Source organism: Equus quagga, chromosome 2 (assembly GCF_021613505.1).
Source record: "Equus quagga isolate Etosha38 chromosome 2, UCLA_HA_Equagga_1.0, whole genome shotgun sequence".
In the NCBI taxonomy this organism is placed as follows: Eukaryota; Metazoa; Chordata; class Mammalia; order Perissodactyla; family Equidae; genus Equus; species Equus quagga.
The window spans coordinates 25,262,243-25,282,125 of NC_060268.1; the positions used below are offsets into that span (position 1 = coordinate 25,262,243).

Below are 19,883 nucleotides of genomic sequence, written 5' to 3' on the forward strand. Positions count from 1 at the left end.
TTTTCCAAGAGGCTTCAGCTTGACTACTTCCTCTTGCCGTTGCAGCCCAGGGCCTCAGAGGTAGCCTCTTAGGCCAGGTTGGGAGAGAGCAGCTGGGCTCTGTGGACCACTCCCCTGGCCCCATGGACTGTGCCCTCCTTCCCAACTCTGGCCCCCCGATTCCCTTTCATCCACTAAGAATAAACCTACTCCTTTATGAAAAACCCCAACCCCCACCATGGAAAACACTGCTCATGACGCACACCCTCCCCCTTTCCATTCCCCTCTCCGCCACATCCCATTCACCCTTATAAGACAACTGCAGCCACACAAAGAATGTGAAACACCGTTTATTCTTTGTGGAAAGGTTGAACAAGGTCAATAATGTCCTTAGAGGGCACTGACCCAGCCCCGCCCTGCAGGTTCCTGGGGTCGGACGCCTCTGCCCCCCACCCCCACCCCTCCCCATGCCCCTTGTTAACAAAAAGGAACGATTTGAAGGGAATTCATATATAATAATTATAATAAAAATATACATTAAACAAAACAAAAAAACCCAAACAAGACAAATTTAGCCGAACTGCCAGCACCGTTCACCCCATTTTCTCCCACCCCCCTTGCCCCCCCACCCCTGACATCCTTCTCCTCTCACTCCCCCTACAGGGTATCTCACTCTCCCAAGTCCCCAGTACCATGACCACCTTCAGCGGCCGAAGGAGACTTCAAAATGGGTGGGCTGGGTAAGGCAAGGGGGCAGGACACCGGTAGGATGGGCTGAGGGGTGGGGGCATCAGGAAATGAGGGGCTAACCTGACCAAGAGACACCCAGCCAGCTGGCCCCCTCACTGAGGCTGGCTGAGGCAGGCTGCCTGAGTGCTGCTGGCCGCTGGGAGCCTCCTTGGCTCCCTAACTAGCTGGCCACTCTCATTAAGGGCCCGAGTCACCAGTCCCTGGATGTGTGCCATCTCCGCTCTTTTCTCTGAGCTCCCCACCCTTCCCTTCCATGCTGCCTAGTCAGAGGAAGGGCACCAAAGAGGAGCAGGTGTGCCTTTCTCGGGCCCTTCCTGAGAACTCCAATAAAAGTGCCCCATCCCCCGGCCCCGGGTACCACAGCCCACCCTGTATCGTCCCTGCTGGCCTGCCTGCCCGGCCCCCAGCCATCCACTCCTACTGCACCTCCCTTGTTAACCTTTTGGTCCTGTCCTGTCCCCTCCGACTGCTCTGCCCCTGGGTCCCTGCCCCAGCTGCCTGCATTTGGGCAAGTTCTTTGTGGCCTTCAAGCTTACCCCCAGGGTTTCGGACCGATTCTCTGTCTTTGGTCCCACCACACCCCACTAGCTGCACCCCTGGCCTCAGCTATTCCAACCTCGACATCCCCATCCAAGGCTAACATTTGGGATGGTGGGGCTGTCAAGGGTTTCTCCAACCCCAGTTTAGTCCTTAATGGCTCAGGCTCCTTCCCTGGAAGTTCTCGGGGGCAGGCGGGGCAGAGGCAGATCTTTGTGGAGAGGACTGACCCTCTCTGAGCTTTCCTCCCAAGGTCTTGGGTGGCTATACAGCCCCCACCCCCTCACACTCTCTCAGGGTCTCCCCCCACAACAAAATTAAACTCCTTTTAGCCAGAAAGAGTGGTGGGAGGCTGCCAATTGGGTACACCTGGGGGCTTGTGGGGCTGGAGTGCCCAGAGCCTCCTGAGGTCAGAGTTCAGAGGTTAAAGGTATGTCACGGAATGGAAAAGGAGCAGATGACCCCATTTGACCTTTACCAGCGAGGTCTGAGGGTCCTGCCTTCAAGTGCAGAGCCAAGACATTCAGATGGGGCAGGACATACACCAAGCTACAGGGGCCCCTAAGGGGCAGGGGCTGGAAGGGGCGGCCCCTGCTCAGCCCCCAGGGGACCCATCTAGGGATGAAGCAATGGTAGGGTTGAGGGTGGGAGAGGCCAGTCACGGGACAGAGAAGAAGGAAGGCAGGGGTGGGGGAGAGGGAGCTCGGGACGGGTGGGAGCAGCCCACCCACCACCACCTGCTGCCACTGGCCTTCAGAGGCAAAGTCCTCGTGGTAGGAGTGGGCGGGCAGCGGTGGGGGTCAGACCTTGTCCAGCAGGGAACGCTGGCAATAGAGCAGTCGCTTGGGGGTCCCATGACGTCTGAAGAAGAAGACCGCGAGGCCCACCGCCAGCACCAGGAGCAGCAGCAGCACAGGTAGCACCACGGCAGCCGCGCTCACTGCCCCGCTGCCCTCCTCATCCACCTCGATGATGATCACCTCCGTCTCCTCCTCAGTCCCCTCATCCGGCCGGCCCCCTGATGGGCAGCCCATCCAGTCCCGCAGGGCTGACTTGGGGTAGCCCGGCTCTACCTTCAGCTTCTGGTTGTTGAATTTCCAGTATTTGTTCCCCTTGTAGAAGTAAGTGAAGACTGCAGAGGTCACCAAGGAAGACAAGAGGTGGGACAGCATCCAGGAGAAGACCCAAAGAGAGGAGGAGAGCAGAAGGACAATCTCAGTGTGTGAGCCAGTTGAGTTAGTCTCCTAACCTTGCTGAGCCTCAGTTTCCTCAGCTGTAAAATGGGGCAATTCTAGTACCAGGTTGCTTCGAAGAGTGGTGGGGACGAAAGGGTCTGATGCTTGGAGAGCACTAAGCCCAGTGACTGGCACGTGGTCAGGGCTCCACTCTTATTATCGTCACCATTATTTTCCACACGATTCAATCCATCTTTCCTCCTGCTCACTGGTAACTCCCTCTTCCCATCCTCCCCTCAAGGACTCCTCCCTTGCCCCTCTCACCTTCATCACTGCCCATGAATGACCCTCTGGGAGACTCAGGGATTCCTTCCCAGACCTTGATGTTTTTAGGGTACTCGCTGTCCACTGCCCTGAGCTCCTCGTTGAAACGGTAATACCTGGGGAAGAGGAGGGCAAGGGAAGGGGTTGGACACTGGGCATGTCGTCAGAGGGTAGCAGGACCCGGGACTGACTCCACCAGTGAGCAAAGGGTGGCTGTGGACAGGGTGTGGGGACAGGGTTTTGAGTAATGAGGGCCTGCAGCTGACAGCAGCGGAAGGTGGGGGTGGGAGGGAGGGCCCAGGCTACAAGGAGCCAGCGGCTCTTAATGACAGTGCCTGGCTGCTCGGGCGGAGGCACGGTGCTTGGGGCAGGAGGCGTCAAATGACCAGGTCTGAAATGGTGACCCGGTCACATCCCACTCACTCAGCACCCAGTGGAGGCTGTCTCTTGCTAGGCAACAGTAGAAGCTCAGCTAGCTCCTTCTCCAGGGAAATATCGCAGGGGTGAAGTGGGGCTTCCTCCAGAAGTGAGGGAATCTGGTGGTGCTGTCTGAGAAGGGAGCCCTGGGGTCAAGGGGTTGAAGTCATACTTGTTTCCCCGGAAGAAGTAAGTCTTTCCATTGGGCATCCAGAAAAGAGCAGCATCAATCTTGTCAGTAGGCAGTCCTCGGCCCAGCTCCTTGATGTGCTTGGGGTAGCCAGGTTCCAGGGAAGCTTCATCGAACACCCAGTGCTTATCCCCTGGGGAGGAGAGAGAAGGGCGGGATCTGGGTTCCACTTGGGCTCTAGGGTTTTTGGCGGAGTCAAGAGAATCGGCTCTTCCAGGGAGACCCTCCCCAAACCCAAAGATGGAGGCAGAATGCCTGGTTACCTTTGAAGAAGACAAACTTGCCATCCTTCCTCTCATAGGCAGTGTTGATGGATGCAGGCAGGCCCCGCCAGAACTGGCCGATGGGCATCGGGTATCCATCCATCACTTGGTTATTCCTCACCCGCCAGAACCAGCGCTCCTGGGAGGCAGTTGAGGCAGGAAGAGTACATTATGTCTTGTAACTTAGTCCTCTGGCTCAGTCTTCAAAGCACCCTCACTGCCTCAATTTTAGTTTTTAGTCTTGTTGCTGTTTCCACCCAGCCTCCCAGTCATAGAGCCCCTTTGTCCCCCAAATCAGCCCATTTCTTCCTCTCACCTTGAAGACAAACATCTCCCCTCGGAGCACGGCCACGGTGTCAAAGTTCCCGTCACAGATGTTGGGCCCATAGGTGGGGTTTTTGGGCTTATCAGGGACAGAGGGCCTGGAGGTAGTCCTGGGTTGAGGGGGCATCTTGGTGGGGGACCCTGACTCACTCCCTGGGGCAGAGAACACAAGGGGCACTTCAGGCTTGGTGGCAGAGGGACAGGAAAGGACAGACAGAGAGGGGCAGACAATACCCTTGGAAAGGTGTGGATGGACCTTTGGGGGAGGCTGTGCAGTCAGCTAGGAAAGGACAGAAAAGGTGGGATCAAGTGGGAGCAAATGGAGGCAGGGTCAGGAGGGGGATGCTAGCAAACTGTACGGCATGGGGGAAGGGAAGAAATGCACAGGCCAGAGAGACCAGAAAGGGACAAGGAGCAGAGAGAAAGGAGCAGAGGTGGGCATAGATTACTTGCCGTAAAGTTGCTGGATGCCCCGGCGGTCATCATCGGGCAGCACGAAGTTCTCTGTGTCCATCCACTGGTAAAAGGGCGCCATGATGGCTGAGGGATCATTGGAATGCTCGAGGCCCAGGGCATGGCCCAGCTCATGCACAGCCACAAGAAAGATGTCATTCCCTGGAGGGATGGATGGTTATGATGGCAGCCTGGGTCCCTTCCCTCAGACTCCCAGCTTCCCCACCAGAGGCTTCAATTTCATACTCAAGCCTGCCTGCCATGTTTTCCACCCAAAAAGCCACAAAGCCAGTTAGCAACCTCTTCTGGGCAGAGGTGAGAGTGCTCTGGGGCCAGATCCCAAGCCAAAGAAGACTTGTGTTAAGGGAAGCTGAGGCCCTATCTGGGCCTCAGTTTCTCCCAGGAGCTAGACATGACACTTGCTTAGAAAAGTGGGTGATGTGGATACTTTGAAGTCTTTGCCTGAGAAGTCAATTATTGGGTGAGAGACAGAACCATATATAAATAGCTCAAAACAGGATTCCTGCTTTTGGTTAGAAGTCAGAGCATGAGATCTTTGTGGTCCCTTATAGCCCTGAGATTTTGAGGTTTGAGGTTTTGGGAGGAGGCAGGAGAACCCCATACAAATGATTGTTGACCTTCCCTGGAATAAGAGTCCCAGGGCTACCTCGCTCACCATTCAGATCCTCATTCCGGACAGTCCAGGGCTCGGCAGAGTCAAAGTGGGTGTCGCCTCCAATGTTGGGGCCTGGGAAGTAGGCGTGCGCAAGGAAGCCACCCTCGCCATCAAAGGGCGTGCTGTCACCATGGAAGCCCTCAGCGAAGAAGATCATGATGTCAGCCTGTTTCTCATGGCCCTCGCGGATGTAGGCATAGGGTACCTCTCGGAAACGCAGTGGTGTGGCACTCTCCCACACGCGGAATGCTTTGCGGATGGCCTCGAATGTGGCATACTCACCCACCTTGGGGGTGTAATTCTGGATGCTAAGGTCCAAACACATGGGGAGAGGATGACAGTGTGTTAGGATGACAAGGGGCAAAATTCTCCTTTCCTGCACTCTCCCAGGTCTGACTGAACCACCCAGCCACCTTTGCCTGAGCTGGCTCTTCCTGCTGCCTCATCATGCCTCTGCCCCAAGAACTGAGGGCTTAGGGAACCCTCAGGCTTTCTCGCCCTTGGGTGTACCCCCCGCAAGCTGCACCTCTCTCTAGGATTATAGCCATTTTCCTCCCCACTCCCAAGGAGGCATTCCAGGAACAGACGTGAGTAGGGCAGGAGGCCTCTGAGTCTCTGTAAGCACAGCTGATAGGGAAGGGTAACCTGATGTGAGAAAGGCCACTTGCCTGTTGGACTCACCAGAAAGTGATCTCGTTATGCTGCCATTTGAGGCCCTGGATGGCATAGCGCTTCCTTCGAACATTGGCCTTGATCTCAGCCCCAAACTTGTCTGGAACACCACAGCGGGGGCGCCTCATGGCCCTGGGGTGGGTTGGGGTGTGAAGATTGCCGTCAGGATAGTGCGAGACAGAGAAAGAGATTCAGAGGAGAGGCGGAATGTCTGGTCCCAGGGTCAGTATAGCGAAGGGCCAAGGTTATGAGGTCAGGGTGAATAGGAGAGGGCCAGGATCAGCATGTGGGGACAGGGTATGGGGGCAGGAGTCACACATTCAGGTAGAAACCTCTCTGGTGCTTGGTGTTATGTTAGTAGGTGCTAGGCAGAATTCCTGCCAGGGTCTAGCACTTACTTCATGGTGTCTGCATCAGCTTTGCCCGTTACTTGCAGACCGTAGAACCTCTGCATGGCAGCGATGGCAGCTGAGAGTGACTGGGGCGAGCGCTGTGTGTGGGTACGCAGGTCCCCAGGGGGCAGGTAGCCATACTGCTGCAGCCAGGCCTGTAGGGAAAGGGATGTGGCTTAGAGCATCCCCACGTGGCCCAAGGGGAGCCTCTGCCTGCTCCATGGTGTCTGGCATACACCCTTGGCTTGGGAGGAAAGAGCAATGAGCTCCCAGCCTGGCTCTGGCAGTGAGTCTGGAGGAACTCCCAGGCTGGACCCGTACTCTGGCTGGGCCCCAGTATGGCTTGTCCTCCTGGGGCTGTGAACTCAAACAGGGGTGGGGAGCCACAGCTCCGGAGTTTGGCTGTAACTCTCTTGAGGATGAGAGCCCTGGTGGTTTAATTGAGTTCTAGAATGTTTTCTCAGAGGTGAGATTCCTTCCAGCACTTTCCTCCTCTGTATTAGTGTTCTTGTGACTACAGCAGGTCCCACCTAAAAACGGGTTGTGCCTATGATGGGTGGAGGGGGGAAGGGCTGAGGGGGCTCCATTTTTGAGCCTGGCACGAGGCTCTCCTGGGACAGGGATGCCATGCCTCCAGGACCCTCATACTGAGATCTTTTTAGGAAGGAGGGCAGAAAAGGAGCTAGGGCTGAGGCTGGCTGCTGATGGGAGAAGCTGGGGCCTTTGGAGGTGGTGGGGTTGTGATCCAGCCCCAGAGCCCGGATCCTGCTGTTGTCCCCATCCACGCAGCATCTGACTTAGGGCTTGGCACCTAAAGGCCCATTTAAGGTTCTCAATAGAGGGAGTGGGAGATGGGAGTGGTGGTGGAGACTTGGTGACTATTTTATTTCCAGTATGTTGTGAATTGTTCATAATATAAAGGCTGGTATGCTGCCTTAACGTTAGGTTTTAGGCATATGATTGAAAGGTACATACACTGCAAAGCCCTACTGAGGAAAAAGGCAGCCTTTACTCTAAGAACAATGGAGTATTTTCCTACAGGCTGAAAAGTAAAATGAGCCAAGTTATATATGGAATATGAAAATGCTTGGATTCCTCTATGGGGAGAATGACCCAGACAGCTTTGCTCCCTGCTCTAGCTTTGTCTTCTTAAGGAGTCCAGAGTGGGGCTGCAGGTCACTGGGGATGGGAGCTTGCAGTGCAGAGGGTCCCAGCAGAGGAGGCTGCTGTCGGGTGCTGCACCCCCTACCCCAGGTCACTAGGATGGATCTCCACGTGGCCCTTCACCTCTAGGCCCTGGTGTCAAGCAGTGCTCTTGCATTGGGGCTGGGGGTGATTCAGGAGCAGCTGACTGGGGACCTGAGCCCGCAGGGGCAAGAATTGCAACATGGTTCTGGGAAGTGATCCCCCAAGGCTGACGGAATTAGGGCCCAAGATGTAAACAACCCAGCCTTTCCTTAGCCAACAGGCCTGGCCAGAACAACCCTAGCACCACCCGGCTCTGAGGGCCCCTCCTCAGGGGGAGAGGCAAGAGCTCAGTTTAACCTCTGATATACTAGAGAGGAGCAGAGCAGGGTGCTCTAGGCCTGGGCTGCTCTCTCTGGGAGCTATAGGCTTGCCCTGACCTGTGTTGGCCGATGCCACAGCCAGTGCCCGCGGGAGGCCTGCTGTGGCCTGTGCCCAAGTATGAAGGAAACTCCCTTTGCCCCTAGCCTCACCTGTAGGGTAGACACACCCTAGGCTTATGACCCCTGGTGGGGGTTCAGCTTTGGGGAAGATGAAGTGGCCTAACACTGGAGCTAGAAGTCAGGAAGACTGAGGTCAGGCCCTCTCAGCCCTCAGGGAGCAAAGCTGAGGGGAATTCTCCTAGGGCAGGATGACAGAAGGGAGGGCGGCAGACGGGGAAAATCCACATCCAGGAGCTCAGGGATAAATCCCTCTCCCTGATGAGTCTTTCAAGAAGATAGGCAGGTCTAAATATTCACACCCACAACCTCCACTCCACACCCCAGAGAGAAAAGTGTAGACTTAGTTAAAAGAGGGACTTCCCTGGAGTCCAGAGAGCCGCAAGGCCTGGGAAGGAAGTGCTCCTGTCTCTCTCCTCCTCCCAGGCCTAGGCTTTCTTCCCTCACAGGGGCAGGCTCTGAGCAAGGCAAGAACCACAGAGAAGGCTATGAGGTCCGAACCACAGAAGAGAGGACTCTTGTGTCTGCGGCCGGGTGGGGGAAGGGCCAAGTGCCAGATAGGCCAAGGGGAGAGGAGGGCCGTCCTGGAGCTGGTGCAGGACTATGGAGGCCTGGTGGGGGGACCCAGCTGCCTGAGGCCTGGGCCACCCCAGCTCTTCCTCCAGATTAGCCTAGAGAGGGAGCAACAATGTTGGGTCAAAGAACACAGTCTGCTGGCTTTGTCTTGAAAACTGAGTGGTACAAGGTATTCTCCTAGGGGAAAGTCAAGGGAACCCCTCCCACCTCTGGCCTTGGAGTCCTGGAGAGGGTGAGGGGATCTCTGGCTCTCCAGCAGGCCCTGGATCAGAGCCTCCGGGCCTGCTCCTCCCTCCCTGTGCCTCCCACCCCTCCATGGCCCAGAAGCAAGTGGTGGTTCTGGCACTGGGACTGCCCATGACCCACTTAAAACAGAGCCAGGGCAGCCGCCCCTCCCCTAGGGGGCCTAGTGGGACAGGGGAGGGAAGGCAGGCAGGGCAGGCAAAGTTGGCAGTGGGCAGCCCCCCAGATGCCCAGGGTCCTTTGTTGGGAGCTCTCCTTTCAGGCCTCAGATGAAGGCTCCAGGCCTGGAAAGAGATGCCCCCTCCTCCTAGACAATGTCAGGCTTAGCCCCAGGGCAGATTTTCACTCTCCTTGGTCACCCCCATTCCTAGGGCCACACTTTTCCTTTCAGCCTCAGATCCCTTCAGGACAGAGAGAATGTGTTCTTTCTGGAGATGTTTCCTCTGGGGGTGGGACCAGGGCCAGGACCAGAACGGAGGAAGCCAAGTCCAGATCCCCTCCCCCTTCTCCTCGGGGCCCTTCCCGGCCCCTCCCGACCGCACCCAGGCCCTTGCCGGCCTGAGTGGGTTGGGATGGCCCAAAATAAGAAGCTGATCAAATCCGTCTCCCACCTTCACCCCAAAATAAAAGAGAGGGAGAGAGGAAAAACCTCCTCAGACAACTCCCACGCGGCTTCCTCCGGGCCTGGTGGGCCAGCGTCGAGGAATGGGATGGGGGGGGGGGCGCCAGAGTGAGCAGAGACATGGCCAAGCCCTCTCCCCACGACCCCGTGCAACACCTCCAGTCTCCCTGCAGTTAACACAGTAAAACAATTAACCAAAACAACAAAAAGGGCCTAAAGGCGCCGACGGGGGGGTGCTGGGGCAGGGTGAGGAGGCGGCGGCCCGGCCGAGCCCCCGCTCACAAGGAGAGCTTTGTGTAGGGCTCCGCAGCCCGGGCGCCAGCGCCGCGACCCTCGACGCCAGGGCCCGGGCCAGGACACAGTGGGCTCCTCTCGGGGAGGCGGGGTCGTGCCGTGCACCCTCTGCCGTGCACCCCCGACCCCACCTGGCCGCGGCTTCGTCCGCGGAGGGCCCGCACTGGCGGGAGGAGGGCAGCGGCGCCGCAGCGCTGGGGGCCCAGAGCGGGCGCAGTCCCGGAGCCTCCCGGGCGACGAGCGCCGGCGTGCGCGGGCGGAGAGCGCTGGCGAGCTGGAAAGTTGGGGAAACAACAAACTCTCGCACATGACAAGAAACCGGGACAGCGCAGGGTCTGAGCGGAGTCCAGACATTTATCAGGCTCCCAACCGGTTCCCGAGCTGAGCCCAGAGCCCAGGGGAATTGCGGACGGTGGGAGTGGGCCCCGGCTGCAAAGTTCCTCCAGGGAAAGGAACGGGAAAGAAAGTCGGCGGCGGGTGGGGGGTTGTTTGGAGGAGGCAAAAGTTGGATCAACTTTGGAAGTTTGGAGATGAGGAGAGAAAGTAAACGGAGGGGGATCCTGCAGGCGGGAGCAGCCGAAACCCCGAGAACCCTCCTCTCTGTCCGAATGGGGGCTGTCGCCTTGGGGACCCCCGGGCTCGCCTCTGCGGCCGGCGCGGCTCCGGGCAGGGCCGGGGAGCTCACTTACTTCGGGGCTGAAGCTGCTCTGGGCCGAGCTGAGGGAGGCGAGCGCGGTGGCGAGCGTGAGCAGGGGGAGCAGCAGACCGCGGGCGGGTCGTGGCGCGGGAGACATGGTCCGCGACCGTCCGGGCAGCCGGGCCTTGCGGGCTCCGCGGCGGGGCCCTGGGGTCGCGCCGCCACTCCCTCGGGGCGCCTTTGTCTTCGGTGGGCACTGAATTTGGATTCCTAGAGCGCTGTCCGCTTGGAGACGAGGGGATTGTTCTTGAAGGCGCCTGTTCGCTCGTCCTTTCTTTTCCGTTTTTTGATCTTTCTTCTGCTTAGTCGGCGAACTGGATCGCGAGCCTTCTCTCGCTCTCTCCTCTGGTCCCTCCCTTCTCCCACAGCCTCTCCTCCGCCCCCGCCCCAATGCCCTCCTTTCCCGGTGCGGACGTGGTTGTTTCAGCCTGAATCCAATTACAGCCAAGAGCTGGGTAAAAAAACCCCCTAAGTTGCCTTTCTGTGGTGGAGGCTGCCATCTGCAGGGGTTGAGGCCACAGCCAAGAGCGGGGGGCTGTCGGGGGACCCAGGGGACGGGATGTGGGAGACTTTCTCCCCCTAAGCATATTTTGGGTGGCTTGATTCCTCTGGTATTCAGCGTTTGTCTCACCTCAGAGTGGGAAGTACTGGGAAGCTCAGTGGTTGGGGTGAAGAGGAGTTGAGTTTGGGATGGTAGTGGTGGGTCTTCTATGTCCAAGAGACCTGGGTTGGGGGGTTGTCTGCTGGGACTTGTGGCTCAACCAAATTGAAACTTTCGTCCCTTATTCTTGACAACTACCTCCATCCCTCCCCTGCCAAAAAACACAGTAACAAAACCCAACTAGCCACCAACAAACTCCATAACCACTCGGGATCTGGGGCTCCCGTCCCTGTAGAAAGATAAATGTGCTCCCTTTATTATTGTCATTTGCAATCTGCGGAAAGACAAATCGAGTATGGTGAAATTGTTAGAAAAGAGCGACTGGGAGTTAGGGCTTTGGGGTTTAGTTCCCTCTCTACACTGGAAAAGGAGGCAATTCCTGAAAGAGAAAAGTCTCCCCCTTCAGGGCCTGACTAGACTCTGAGAACAAAAGGTGGAGATATGCAGGGGGAACGGGGGAGGGCATGGTCCTGGTGGGAAAGGGAGACAGATAAGAGGTTGAGAACTAGATCTGGAAAAGCAGCACAGCACAACAGAAGCAGGAAGAGTGTGGGAGACAGAAAACTCGACCATCAGCGAAATCTAAGATCCAAGAATTGCATTGGTCAGCGAGAGAGGAAGGAGGTAGTGGGGGAAGAAGGGAGGGAAAGAAAAGCAAGGGAAGGAGTAGAGGAGACTGGACAGAATTAGGTCAGGTAGGCAGCTCCAGAAATCCTAGAGATCTGGGAACTAACACACGTTTGTGGCAGAAGAATAGTTGACAAGTCCAGTGCTCTGTACTGTAATGGGACCAAAGGTCCTTTCCCCCCAGAATCCACGGGAGGAGCCATGATCAATAAAATGAAAGATTTCCCCGGGTCCTGGGCAGCTCACTGGTTTGTGGGAGGTATATGGTGGATGTTAGATACCTATCTAACAGTGACTGGGGGCTGAGCACCTCCAGGGCTCCCCTACACAAACTGGAGTTGGGTTCTCTCCAACCAACTTCCGGAATTCAGTCAGAACCACGGAAACCTCAGGATCCAACTCTTTAGCACAACATGCAACATCCAAGTCTCGGTCTTCCCATGTCAGCCTTCCCAGTGGTGGTATCCCCTTGGGCCATGTATCTGATTTAGGAAAACTGACACCAGTTGCTTGCCAAGAAATGGACCTCAGCTGGAAAGACTTTTTCATCAAAATATTTATTAAATGCATAATTGCACACGGCCTGAGCTGTGTATAGGCTGTTCAAGGCTTGAATGCCTGGCTAAAACCAGGAAAACTGCTGCCCCTTTTTCATGTTCGTAGAGCAGCTACTGCGCCTAGTTGGGCCAGTCCTGCGGCCTGCAACGGAGGGACCAAATATCCCAGAGCAAGATTCCGCTGAACTGGAATGGAGCCAGGGATGAGGGCTCGGAGCCAACCCTTGCACGCAGTGATCTTACAGCCTGTTCTTCCTGCTGTCCAAGCCCTTTTGCTCTGAAGACAGATGGGGAACATAAAGGCTCTCTTCTGGCTGGGATGAGGCATCTAGGTGATAGAAAAGAAAGCCAGAGAGGCTGGGGAGGGGAGACAGGGATTGCTTTTTACTGACTTGGTTGAGGGCTCTGCAGCGCGGCCCCTTTAGGTTTAAGAGCGTTTTTCTGCTTCCTTTCTTCTTCCTGCAACTTCTCCTGCTGCCTGAGCTGCCATGCCTGTAATCCAGCATCCATTTCCTGTGACAGCAGTACCACTCGTCTCTGAAACAGACAGGGAAACAGACAGGAAAACAATGTGGATAACATCTGCGGCTTGAGATCTGCACCATATATCCTTTCACTCACAGATCAAAGTCAGAGATTTCAGCTGGAAAAGGACACTGCTGACTGGGGAAGGGGTGGGACAAGGTCCTGGGTTGGGAAGCAGGAGGAAGGCAGCAAAATGTGTGGCAGAATGTCTACTACTGGTTCCTGCCCTAGGAGTGCCCCACTCTCTTCCTCCCTTCTCACAGTACTGTTAAAACCTTGGTGTGAGGGGTACATGTTAGCTTAGGTGCCAACACAGCTCAAGACAAATTCCAATTTAAAGTTTTCCCCTCCATTTACACACAAGTTGCCCTGGTTCGGGCTCTAGCCACTCACTGCAAACTTCTCCCTCTGGGCTTGTCTTCGAAGCTGGCCTTTCATTGGAGGAGCAGGACGGCCATCTGCAGATAGAAATGAGAGAGAAGGTAAGGGTTAGGGATGGCCTGCAGCACCTTGTGAAAGCGCTGTGATGGGAGTGGGAGGGAGCAGCAATCTCTAGCTCCTCTCTTCCATTTCACACCCACTGTAACTTAATTCTCCTAAAACGAGTCCCTCATCTTCAAGGGGGAGGTATGCCAGAACCACCAAGAATAAGCTCCTGGCATGTACCTAGTCTATTCCACTTACCCCTCATTAGCCTGGAATTCAAGGTCCTTTGCAATGCTGAATCTCTTGTTTTATCTTCAGAAACCCTCCACTTGAGCAATCTGATCACTGCTCTACTCACCTTGAGTCCTTCCTAAATTCCATTTCACTCCATAATGAAATGACTTTCGTTTCCTTCCAGGCAAATTTTCATCCTTAGGCCTACCTCAAGCCCTACCTGTCCCAGAAACTCTTCTCTTAGAGTTCCACTGTCAGCTCTCTTTTCTGAAAGCACATATCAATCATTTAATATTCATCTATTTGCCTTGGGACATTTATTGTACTATTGTTTCTAGCCTTATTTAGCCATCTCAAATCCTTTAGGAAAAGGGCAGAGCACTGAAGTATTATTATTTGATTTTTTAAAATGTCCATGCTTTGTCTTCCCAGCTAGACTAAGTTCCTTGGGATCAGGGACTGTATTGCTAGTTTTCATCGTAGTGTAAGCACACAAGCAAATCATAAAAAATTTGAAGGCAAGACACATAAATACTGTTTATCAGGAAAGGGAACCAATATTGTGTATGTCAGGTGCTTTACAGTGGTTGTTTCATTTTATCCTTACAAAAACCAGAGGAGATAGATATTCTTCTTTTACAGATGTGGAAACTGAAAAGATACAATTAAGTAACTTGTCCAAGACCACAAAGCTACCAAGTAGAGAAGCCTAGATTAAGAATCAATTTCAGGAGCAGGCCACAGGCCAAATGGTTAAGTTCACTGGCTCTGCTTTGGTGGCTCAGGGTTTCACTGGTTCGGATCCTGGGCGAGGACATGGCACCGCTCATTAGGCCACGCTGAGTTGGCATCCCACATGCCACAACTAGAAGGACCCACAACTAAAATATACAACTACGTGCTGGGGGTATTTGGGGAGAAAAAGCAGAAAAAAAATTTTTTTGGCAACAGTTGTTAGCTCAGGTGCCAATCTTAAAAAAAAAAAAAAGAATCAATTCCAAGGTGTTTTCAATTACCCATACTAGTTCAAGGAGATCCTAGGCTTCCTACAGTAAATAACAAGTAGAAAAAAATCTTCACCATCCTCCTCAGCCACCAAGTATCCGATTAGCAGGAACATACTCCTGGAGAATTCAACAGGGTATTAACACTCACGTGTCTGTGCTGTTGAAGGGGGCCTGGCCGTCCAGTTCTAGTCCTGGCTTTGCTATTACCTAGCTAGTGATCACAGGCCTCAATCTTCCCACCTGTAAACTGGACTCCCAATATGGGGAGTGGGAAGTGGCTTCAACTTTTCTAAGGTCCTTCCCTTCTGAGACTAATATTTCTTTTCTTCTCTTTCTTTTTTTTTTTTAAAGTCACGGGAGGAGACTTCTCTGAAGGGAGCCCACCAGCCTCAATCCTCACCCTTCCACCTCTCCCTCTGAGACGCTCACTTAGGCAGCCTTTCAAAGAGTTTTCCCTGCATTTGGTGCCAAATGCTCAACAATGTTCTCATCACACAGAAGGGCGGTTCTCCCTAACTTTTTAAAAACAACATCCCCTTTGAGAAACGTAAAAGTCTTGTCGCTCCTTTCTGTGGGGCGCCCCAGGTCAGAATTATCTTCTGTTTACCCCCACAAGCCAAAAAGATCCCGTCTAGCCTCACTTTCCATAGACGTAGTTTAATTTACAAAATAAACAATAGGACTTCTTCCCCGCAACTCCAAATACAAAGCTCAATACACTGTCCACTCGGACACACCCCCCGACTCCGTCCAGGGGCGTTCCCTCTGGCTGAAAATCTCCAACGTAGAGTTAACTGTCAGATCAGCGCTCACCCGCGTAAGACCAGTCTGGGAGCTCCGTCAGGGGCCCGTAGCCGGAGGGGTTGGCAGCCAGGCCCTGGCTAGGTGGAGAAAAACAGTCCAGTGAGGACTCAGCCCAGCTTCTGCCCCGCCCCCCCCCCCCCCCGGCTCCCCCCAGACCGGCACTCACTGGACTCGCCACTGGCTGCCCGCCCGAGCCGCCGGGCTGCAGTGCAGCCTCCGGACACCTGCTGGGAAAACAGAGTAGAGTTGGGAGGGAGGCCGTGTAGCCAGCTCAGGGGGCCCGGGCCAGCCCCCGCGGGCTCCCGAGCCCACCGAGCCTACATCCACTTACTCGAGAGCAGAGTACCCAAAGCAGCCATGCTGAGGCCCAGGAGCCGGAAGTGGGCGTGGCCTCGCTGGCCACGTGCGACGCTGCGGGGGAAGCCGGAAGCCGCCATCTTGAATCTGACTTTCAGTCACGGGCCCCGCCATCTTGGGTCATCGTACGGCAGAGAGGGACGCAACTGGGACCCGGTTTTTTGGCCGGGAACCGTCGTTGTGTGTGTGAGTCCTCAGTGGTTGTTACCTTCTCAGTGGAAGTCGTGTCCTCCGAGACTGAACCATTTTGAAGTGTTCCCACAACTCCCCGCAGCTTTGAAATTTGTCGTAATTTTTATCTCAGAGGAGTAACGTCCACGTTACGTCATTCTGCTTTCTCCTGCGTCACTCTAACATGTTTTTCCCACCCTGGGTCAAATCTAGAGTGAGTGAACATTTGGGATTCAGTGCTCACTCATTTATTCAATAAAACTGAAGAGCTTATATGTGCCAAGTACTGTATTAGGCGCGGGAGATTCTGTGGAGAGCAAAACAGACATGGTCACTATTCTGAGAGGGCACCCAGGCTAGAGAGGGAAGGCAGTAATGGAGTAGTCGCACAGGTTATTAGAGCTGCTTAGGGAGGTATGCGTTGTTTGGGGGCGTATAATGGAACCTGACCTAGAGCAGGCTGTCAAGGCTTTAAAAAAAATGAATATATTCATCTTTATACCAACGTAGTTATAAAATGTAATTTTAATGTAGATATTTTTTTACTGAGATATAATTGACATATATTATTTTCAGGTGTGCAACATAATTATTCAATATGTGCACCTCTTGTGAAATAATCACCATGATAAGTCTAGTTAACATGTATCATGTACATAGTTGTAACTTTTTAAAATTAATTAATTATTTTTGAGGAAGATTAGTCCTGAGCTAATGTCTGCTGCCAAGCCGCCTCTTTTTGCTGAGGAAGACTGGCCCTGAGCTAACATCTGTGCCTGTCTTTGTCTACTTTATATGTGGGACGCCTGCCACAGCATGGTTTGTCAAGCAGTGCCATGTCGCACCTGGGATCCCAACGGGTGAATCCCGGGCTGCCAAATTGGAACTGCGAACTTAACTGCTGTGCCACTGGGCAGGCCTCAGTTGTAACTTTTTTAAAAGAAGGCTTTCTTGAGGAAGAGGTATTGGAGCTAAGATCTGATTCCATTTTTATAAGAGCTACCACTGCACATTGTCTAATATAATGCTTGCAACAACCTTGTGAGGTAGGTACTAGTAAATGGCAAACCCAGATCTGGGACTCCTTCCCTCTTTTTTATCACTTAATTGCCTTCATGAAGTCATTTATCCTTAATTTCTTCATTAAAAGAAAAGCTTAATATATCACATTTGCAAAAACATTTTAAGAATGATAATGTAAGTGAAAGTGCTTTATAAATGGGGAAGCTCCTACAAAAGTGCCCATTACTGTGTGCCAGGCTAGACATTTAAACACATGCTGACTAGGGCAACCTGAGAGAGTGGTGTAATGGCCTATCTGGAAGTTTATCATTTCCTTTTGCAAGACTGGGAAGTTTTTCCACAGGAGGTGGCTCTGAGCTGTGCTTTGAAAGGGGGGAAGGGTGGATCCTGGTTTAAGAAGCAAAAGCAGCTGTTTAGATAACAGTAAGAATGGTATAGGCTAAAGCTGAACCAGAGGGATGGGAATAAAAGAACCTTGGCTATAAGCTGGCAGATGGACCCAAAAAACTAAGCAAGGGAAATAAAACAAGAGTACCGTTAACCATCTTACATTCATACTCTTCATTTTCACTTATCAAAACAAATCACTTCCATATAAATGATTTCATATTATTTTCATAATAAACCTAAGAAGTAGGTAAAACAGTCCAGGAAGGAATCATTGTACAGAGTGCAATCTTCAGGTAATTGCACCAAAATATGGCTATGGATTTATTGTTTTACAACTGCAGTAAGAATGGAGTGACATCTTCCCAAACCTGGCTCCATATGCCTCTGGCTGGTTCTGAGATAGACAGCTGACGTAGACAGCACTGGATCCCATTACATAGTTTACAGTTGGGGAATCAAGGGTAGAAGCCGAGGATTGGAAAAATAACCTCAGTGTCAACATTCAAGATTGACAGGAAAGATGATAGCCTGGCACTACCACCAACACTGTATAAAGGAACTGAAGCAGCAACACTCCTATTTTCTAGTAGCTCTCACACTAGGGGGACACTACTGATTTGCAAAATCATAAAAAACGGCACATGCATTAAGGTGGACAAATAATGTGGACAATATGAACTCCACATGCAGAAGTGAACACATGAAATAATTTAATAGCTGTGGGAGTCAGCCAGAGCTGGAGGACTTCAGGGGCAGGATGGGAAGTTTGATCAGGAAACTGGGAAATCTGGGAGGAGAAAGGTCTTTGGAAGGAAGACAAGTTCAGTCTTTGACGTGGTTAGTGTGATGTGGCAGGGGGACAATCCATGGGTTGTAAATAGCAGGAAATATGGGTTAAGATTTTGAGAGAGAGCATTAGTGCTGACAGCTAACATCATCAGCATTCTCAGGGACCTCACGGAACACTGTTGCAAGAGAGGTCTGGCACTTGGACAGCACTCCTCAATGACTTCATCAGACTCATGAGCCACAGGAAAGCAGCTTCATCATCCCTAACTAGATGTGTTTCAACCTTTGGACTTCATCTGGCAAAGCGTGGAGTTAAAATGTTAAAGCCAAATATAGGCGATGATGCCCTTGAGAGGCAAAGGAGTTTAAGTAAGAGAGGAAAGACATGAAGCTCCGATTCCTGATGCTTCATATTGGTCTTTGTTATTCACTTACGGTTTTGGTCCAATATGTTTATCCCAATATCCTTCTGTCAGGTCTGTATACAGTAACTTTTGTACAAGTGCACTGCTCTGGGAAATTAGGTGCTTTTTTAAACTGTTGTAATGAATAATGATGATGTTGGAGAAAGAACATGAGTGAAGCTGACTCTGGAGAGCAAAACCCATCTCATTTTGCAACCTCTTCCCCTTTTTGCATGCTTGTGACCAAATTCTAAGGCTGAGGAAGAGCAAACTATTTGGGAAGTGTCTTATTTCATGTTCCTTCATTATCTTCCTCCTTAGGACAGCTCAAGGACCAAATCACTGTCACCCCCATGCAAAAAGTGTGTGAATTGAAGGCTAACCACCCACTCACACAATACATTGCTTTGCATATTATTTCCTTATTACTTACCTAATTTATCGTAACATATTCCTTTTCTTTTACCATGGCCGTCAAATCCCTGCTAAATGGGTATAGGCTAAATCCTGTGTTAAGTGACATAGCTTCAAGATGGGTAAATTATGACTTCAGCCTACACTCTCTTTCTTGCCTGGCAGCTGGGAAGTCTCTTAAGCTGTATGCCTTTCCACCCAGACTCATCTTGAAGGTGGGTGGTTCTTTGTGAATCTCTGCGGAGTGGCAATGTTGGCTTTAAAAAATGCCAAAGCTGGACTGTCCAAAAGGTATACAAAAGGAAATTGTATTATTTACAAGTCATCTTTTAGTCTTAAAACGTGGTGAAGCATTTCCAGATCTCTTTTATTGAACTAGCCCAGCAACTCCCTCTTTTGTTGGGTCCACGCTGCCACTACACTCTTCAGACGAAAGGTGCCTGGGGGACTCCAGCCTCCCTGGCAAGACTCAGCCCGGACACATTTGGTTAGGTGCTGCCTCCTGGCGGCGGCTCTGCTGCCCGACATCTTCCTGACCCGGTGGAGACCACCTTCTTTAATTTGAAATCTCGAAGCTGATGCAACAGCTCCCCCGAGGGGGCGGGGAGTTGAGAACCCCGGGTGGAGGAGACGCCCTTCCGGGAGACCCCTCCCCTGGCTCCAAGCGGGCGCCGCTCCCTCTCCCCCTCCCTCCTGGGGCTTTGCAGTCCAGAGTCCCTCCCGAGTTTCAGCCGTGCGTCTCGGGGCTGTAGGCGAGTTTCCCAGGGTTTAGGGCTCTCGCCCAGACCCCCGTCGGGCCACCAGCTCGAGCTGGATTGGGAGGGAGGGAAGAGGAAGCTGAGCGTTCCCGGGGCGGAGGACGCATCTCAGGGTATCCGCGGTCGTTTTCATTTCCCGGGGGCAGCGCCGATGTGCCTGAGCCGGAGAGGGCAGGGGAGCGCGTTGCGGGGCCTCTAGGTTCTGGGACCTTTGCGTCTTTCGCCTGCACCCGCCACGACCCCCTCCTCTAGCGACGTCTGGAGCGAGGAGGGGCGGGGGGGCTGCTTGGCCAGGTGGAGGCAACGGAAGGGTCGCCGGGTGGGGTCGGGTCCTGCTCCCCCAAGGCACAGCCGGTTCGGCCTCCGCAGGCTGACCTGGACATCAAGGGAGACCGAGATCTTCAGAGGGGCATTGAGGGCGTGCGATGGCTGGGTCTGGTTTGGGAAGGCGAGATCTTCGGGCCTCA

At 53.3% G+C, this 19,883-nt stretch overlaps 3 protein-coding genes across 6 annotated transcripts in view; 1 reads left to right on the forward strand and 2 right to left on the reverse strand.

Annotated features, from left to right (window-relative positions):
• Positions 1-313: 313 nt before the first annotated feature.
• MMP14 (matrix metallopeptidase 14) lies at positions 314-10,620 on the reverse strand. The gene is made up of 10 exons (XM_046654111.1): positions 10,262-10,620; positions 6,159-6,307; positions 5,770-5,892; positions 5,089-5,396; positions 4,413-4,574; positions 3,952-4,112; positions 3,636-3,774; positions 3,355-3,505; positions 2,766-2,881; positions 314-2,398 (listed from the first exon to the last, which is right to left on the reverse strand). Exons 1-10 carry the CDS (start codon positions 10,364-10,366, stop codon positions 2,067-2,069), a joined length of 1,746 nt encoding a protein of 581 aa, XP_046510067.1. The 5' UTR covers positions 10,367-10,620; the 3' UTR covers positions 314-2,066.
• A 1,475-nt stretch (positions 10,621-12,095) lies between these two features.
• On the reverse strand, positions 12,096-15,728 carry MRPL52 (mitochondrial ribosomal protein L52). Of its 4 annotated transcripts, none has more exons than XM_046654124.1 (6): positions 15,442-15,728; positions 15,277-15,334; positions 15,120-15,187; positions 13,033-13,097; positions 12,507-12,651; positions 12,096-12,391 (listed from the first exon to the last, which is right to left on the reverse strand). In XM_046654124.1, the coding sequence occupies exons 1-6, from the start codon at positions 15,545-15,547 to the stop codon at positions 12,354-12,356; spliced, it is 480 nt and encodes a 159-aa protein (XP_046510080.1). In that variant the 5' UTR covers positions 15,548-15,728; the 3' UTR covers positions 12,096-12,353. The 4 variants fall into 4 exon arrangements, with proteins under 4 accessions (XP_046510080.1, XP_046510079.1, XP_046510082.1 ...); XM_046654123.1 differs by having other exon boundaries at positions 15,277-15,337; positions 15,442-15,724; XM_046654126.1 differs by having other exon boundaries at positions 12,096-12,651; positions 15,442-15,717.
• Positions 15,729-17,830: 2,102 nt separating this feature from the next.
• The window catches only part of SLC7A7 (solute carrier family 7 member 7), a 34,044-nt gene continuing 31,991 nt past the window's right edge, over positions 17,831-19,883 (forward strand). The window contains exon 1 of the mRNA XM_046654116.1: positions 17,831-19,529. The gene's annotated coding sequence lies outside the window, so the exon portion shown is untranslated. The remainder of the gene's footprint in view (positions 19,530-19,883) is intronic.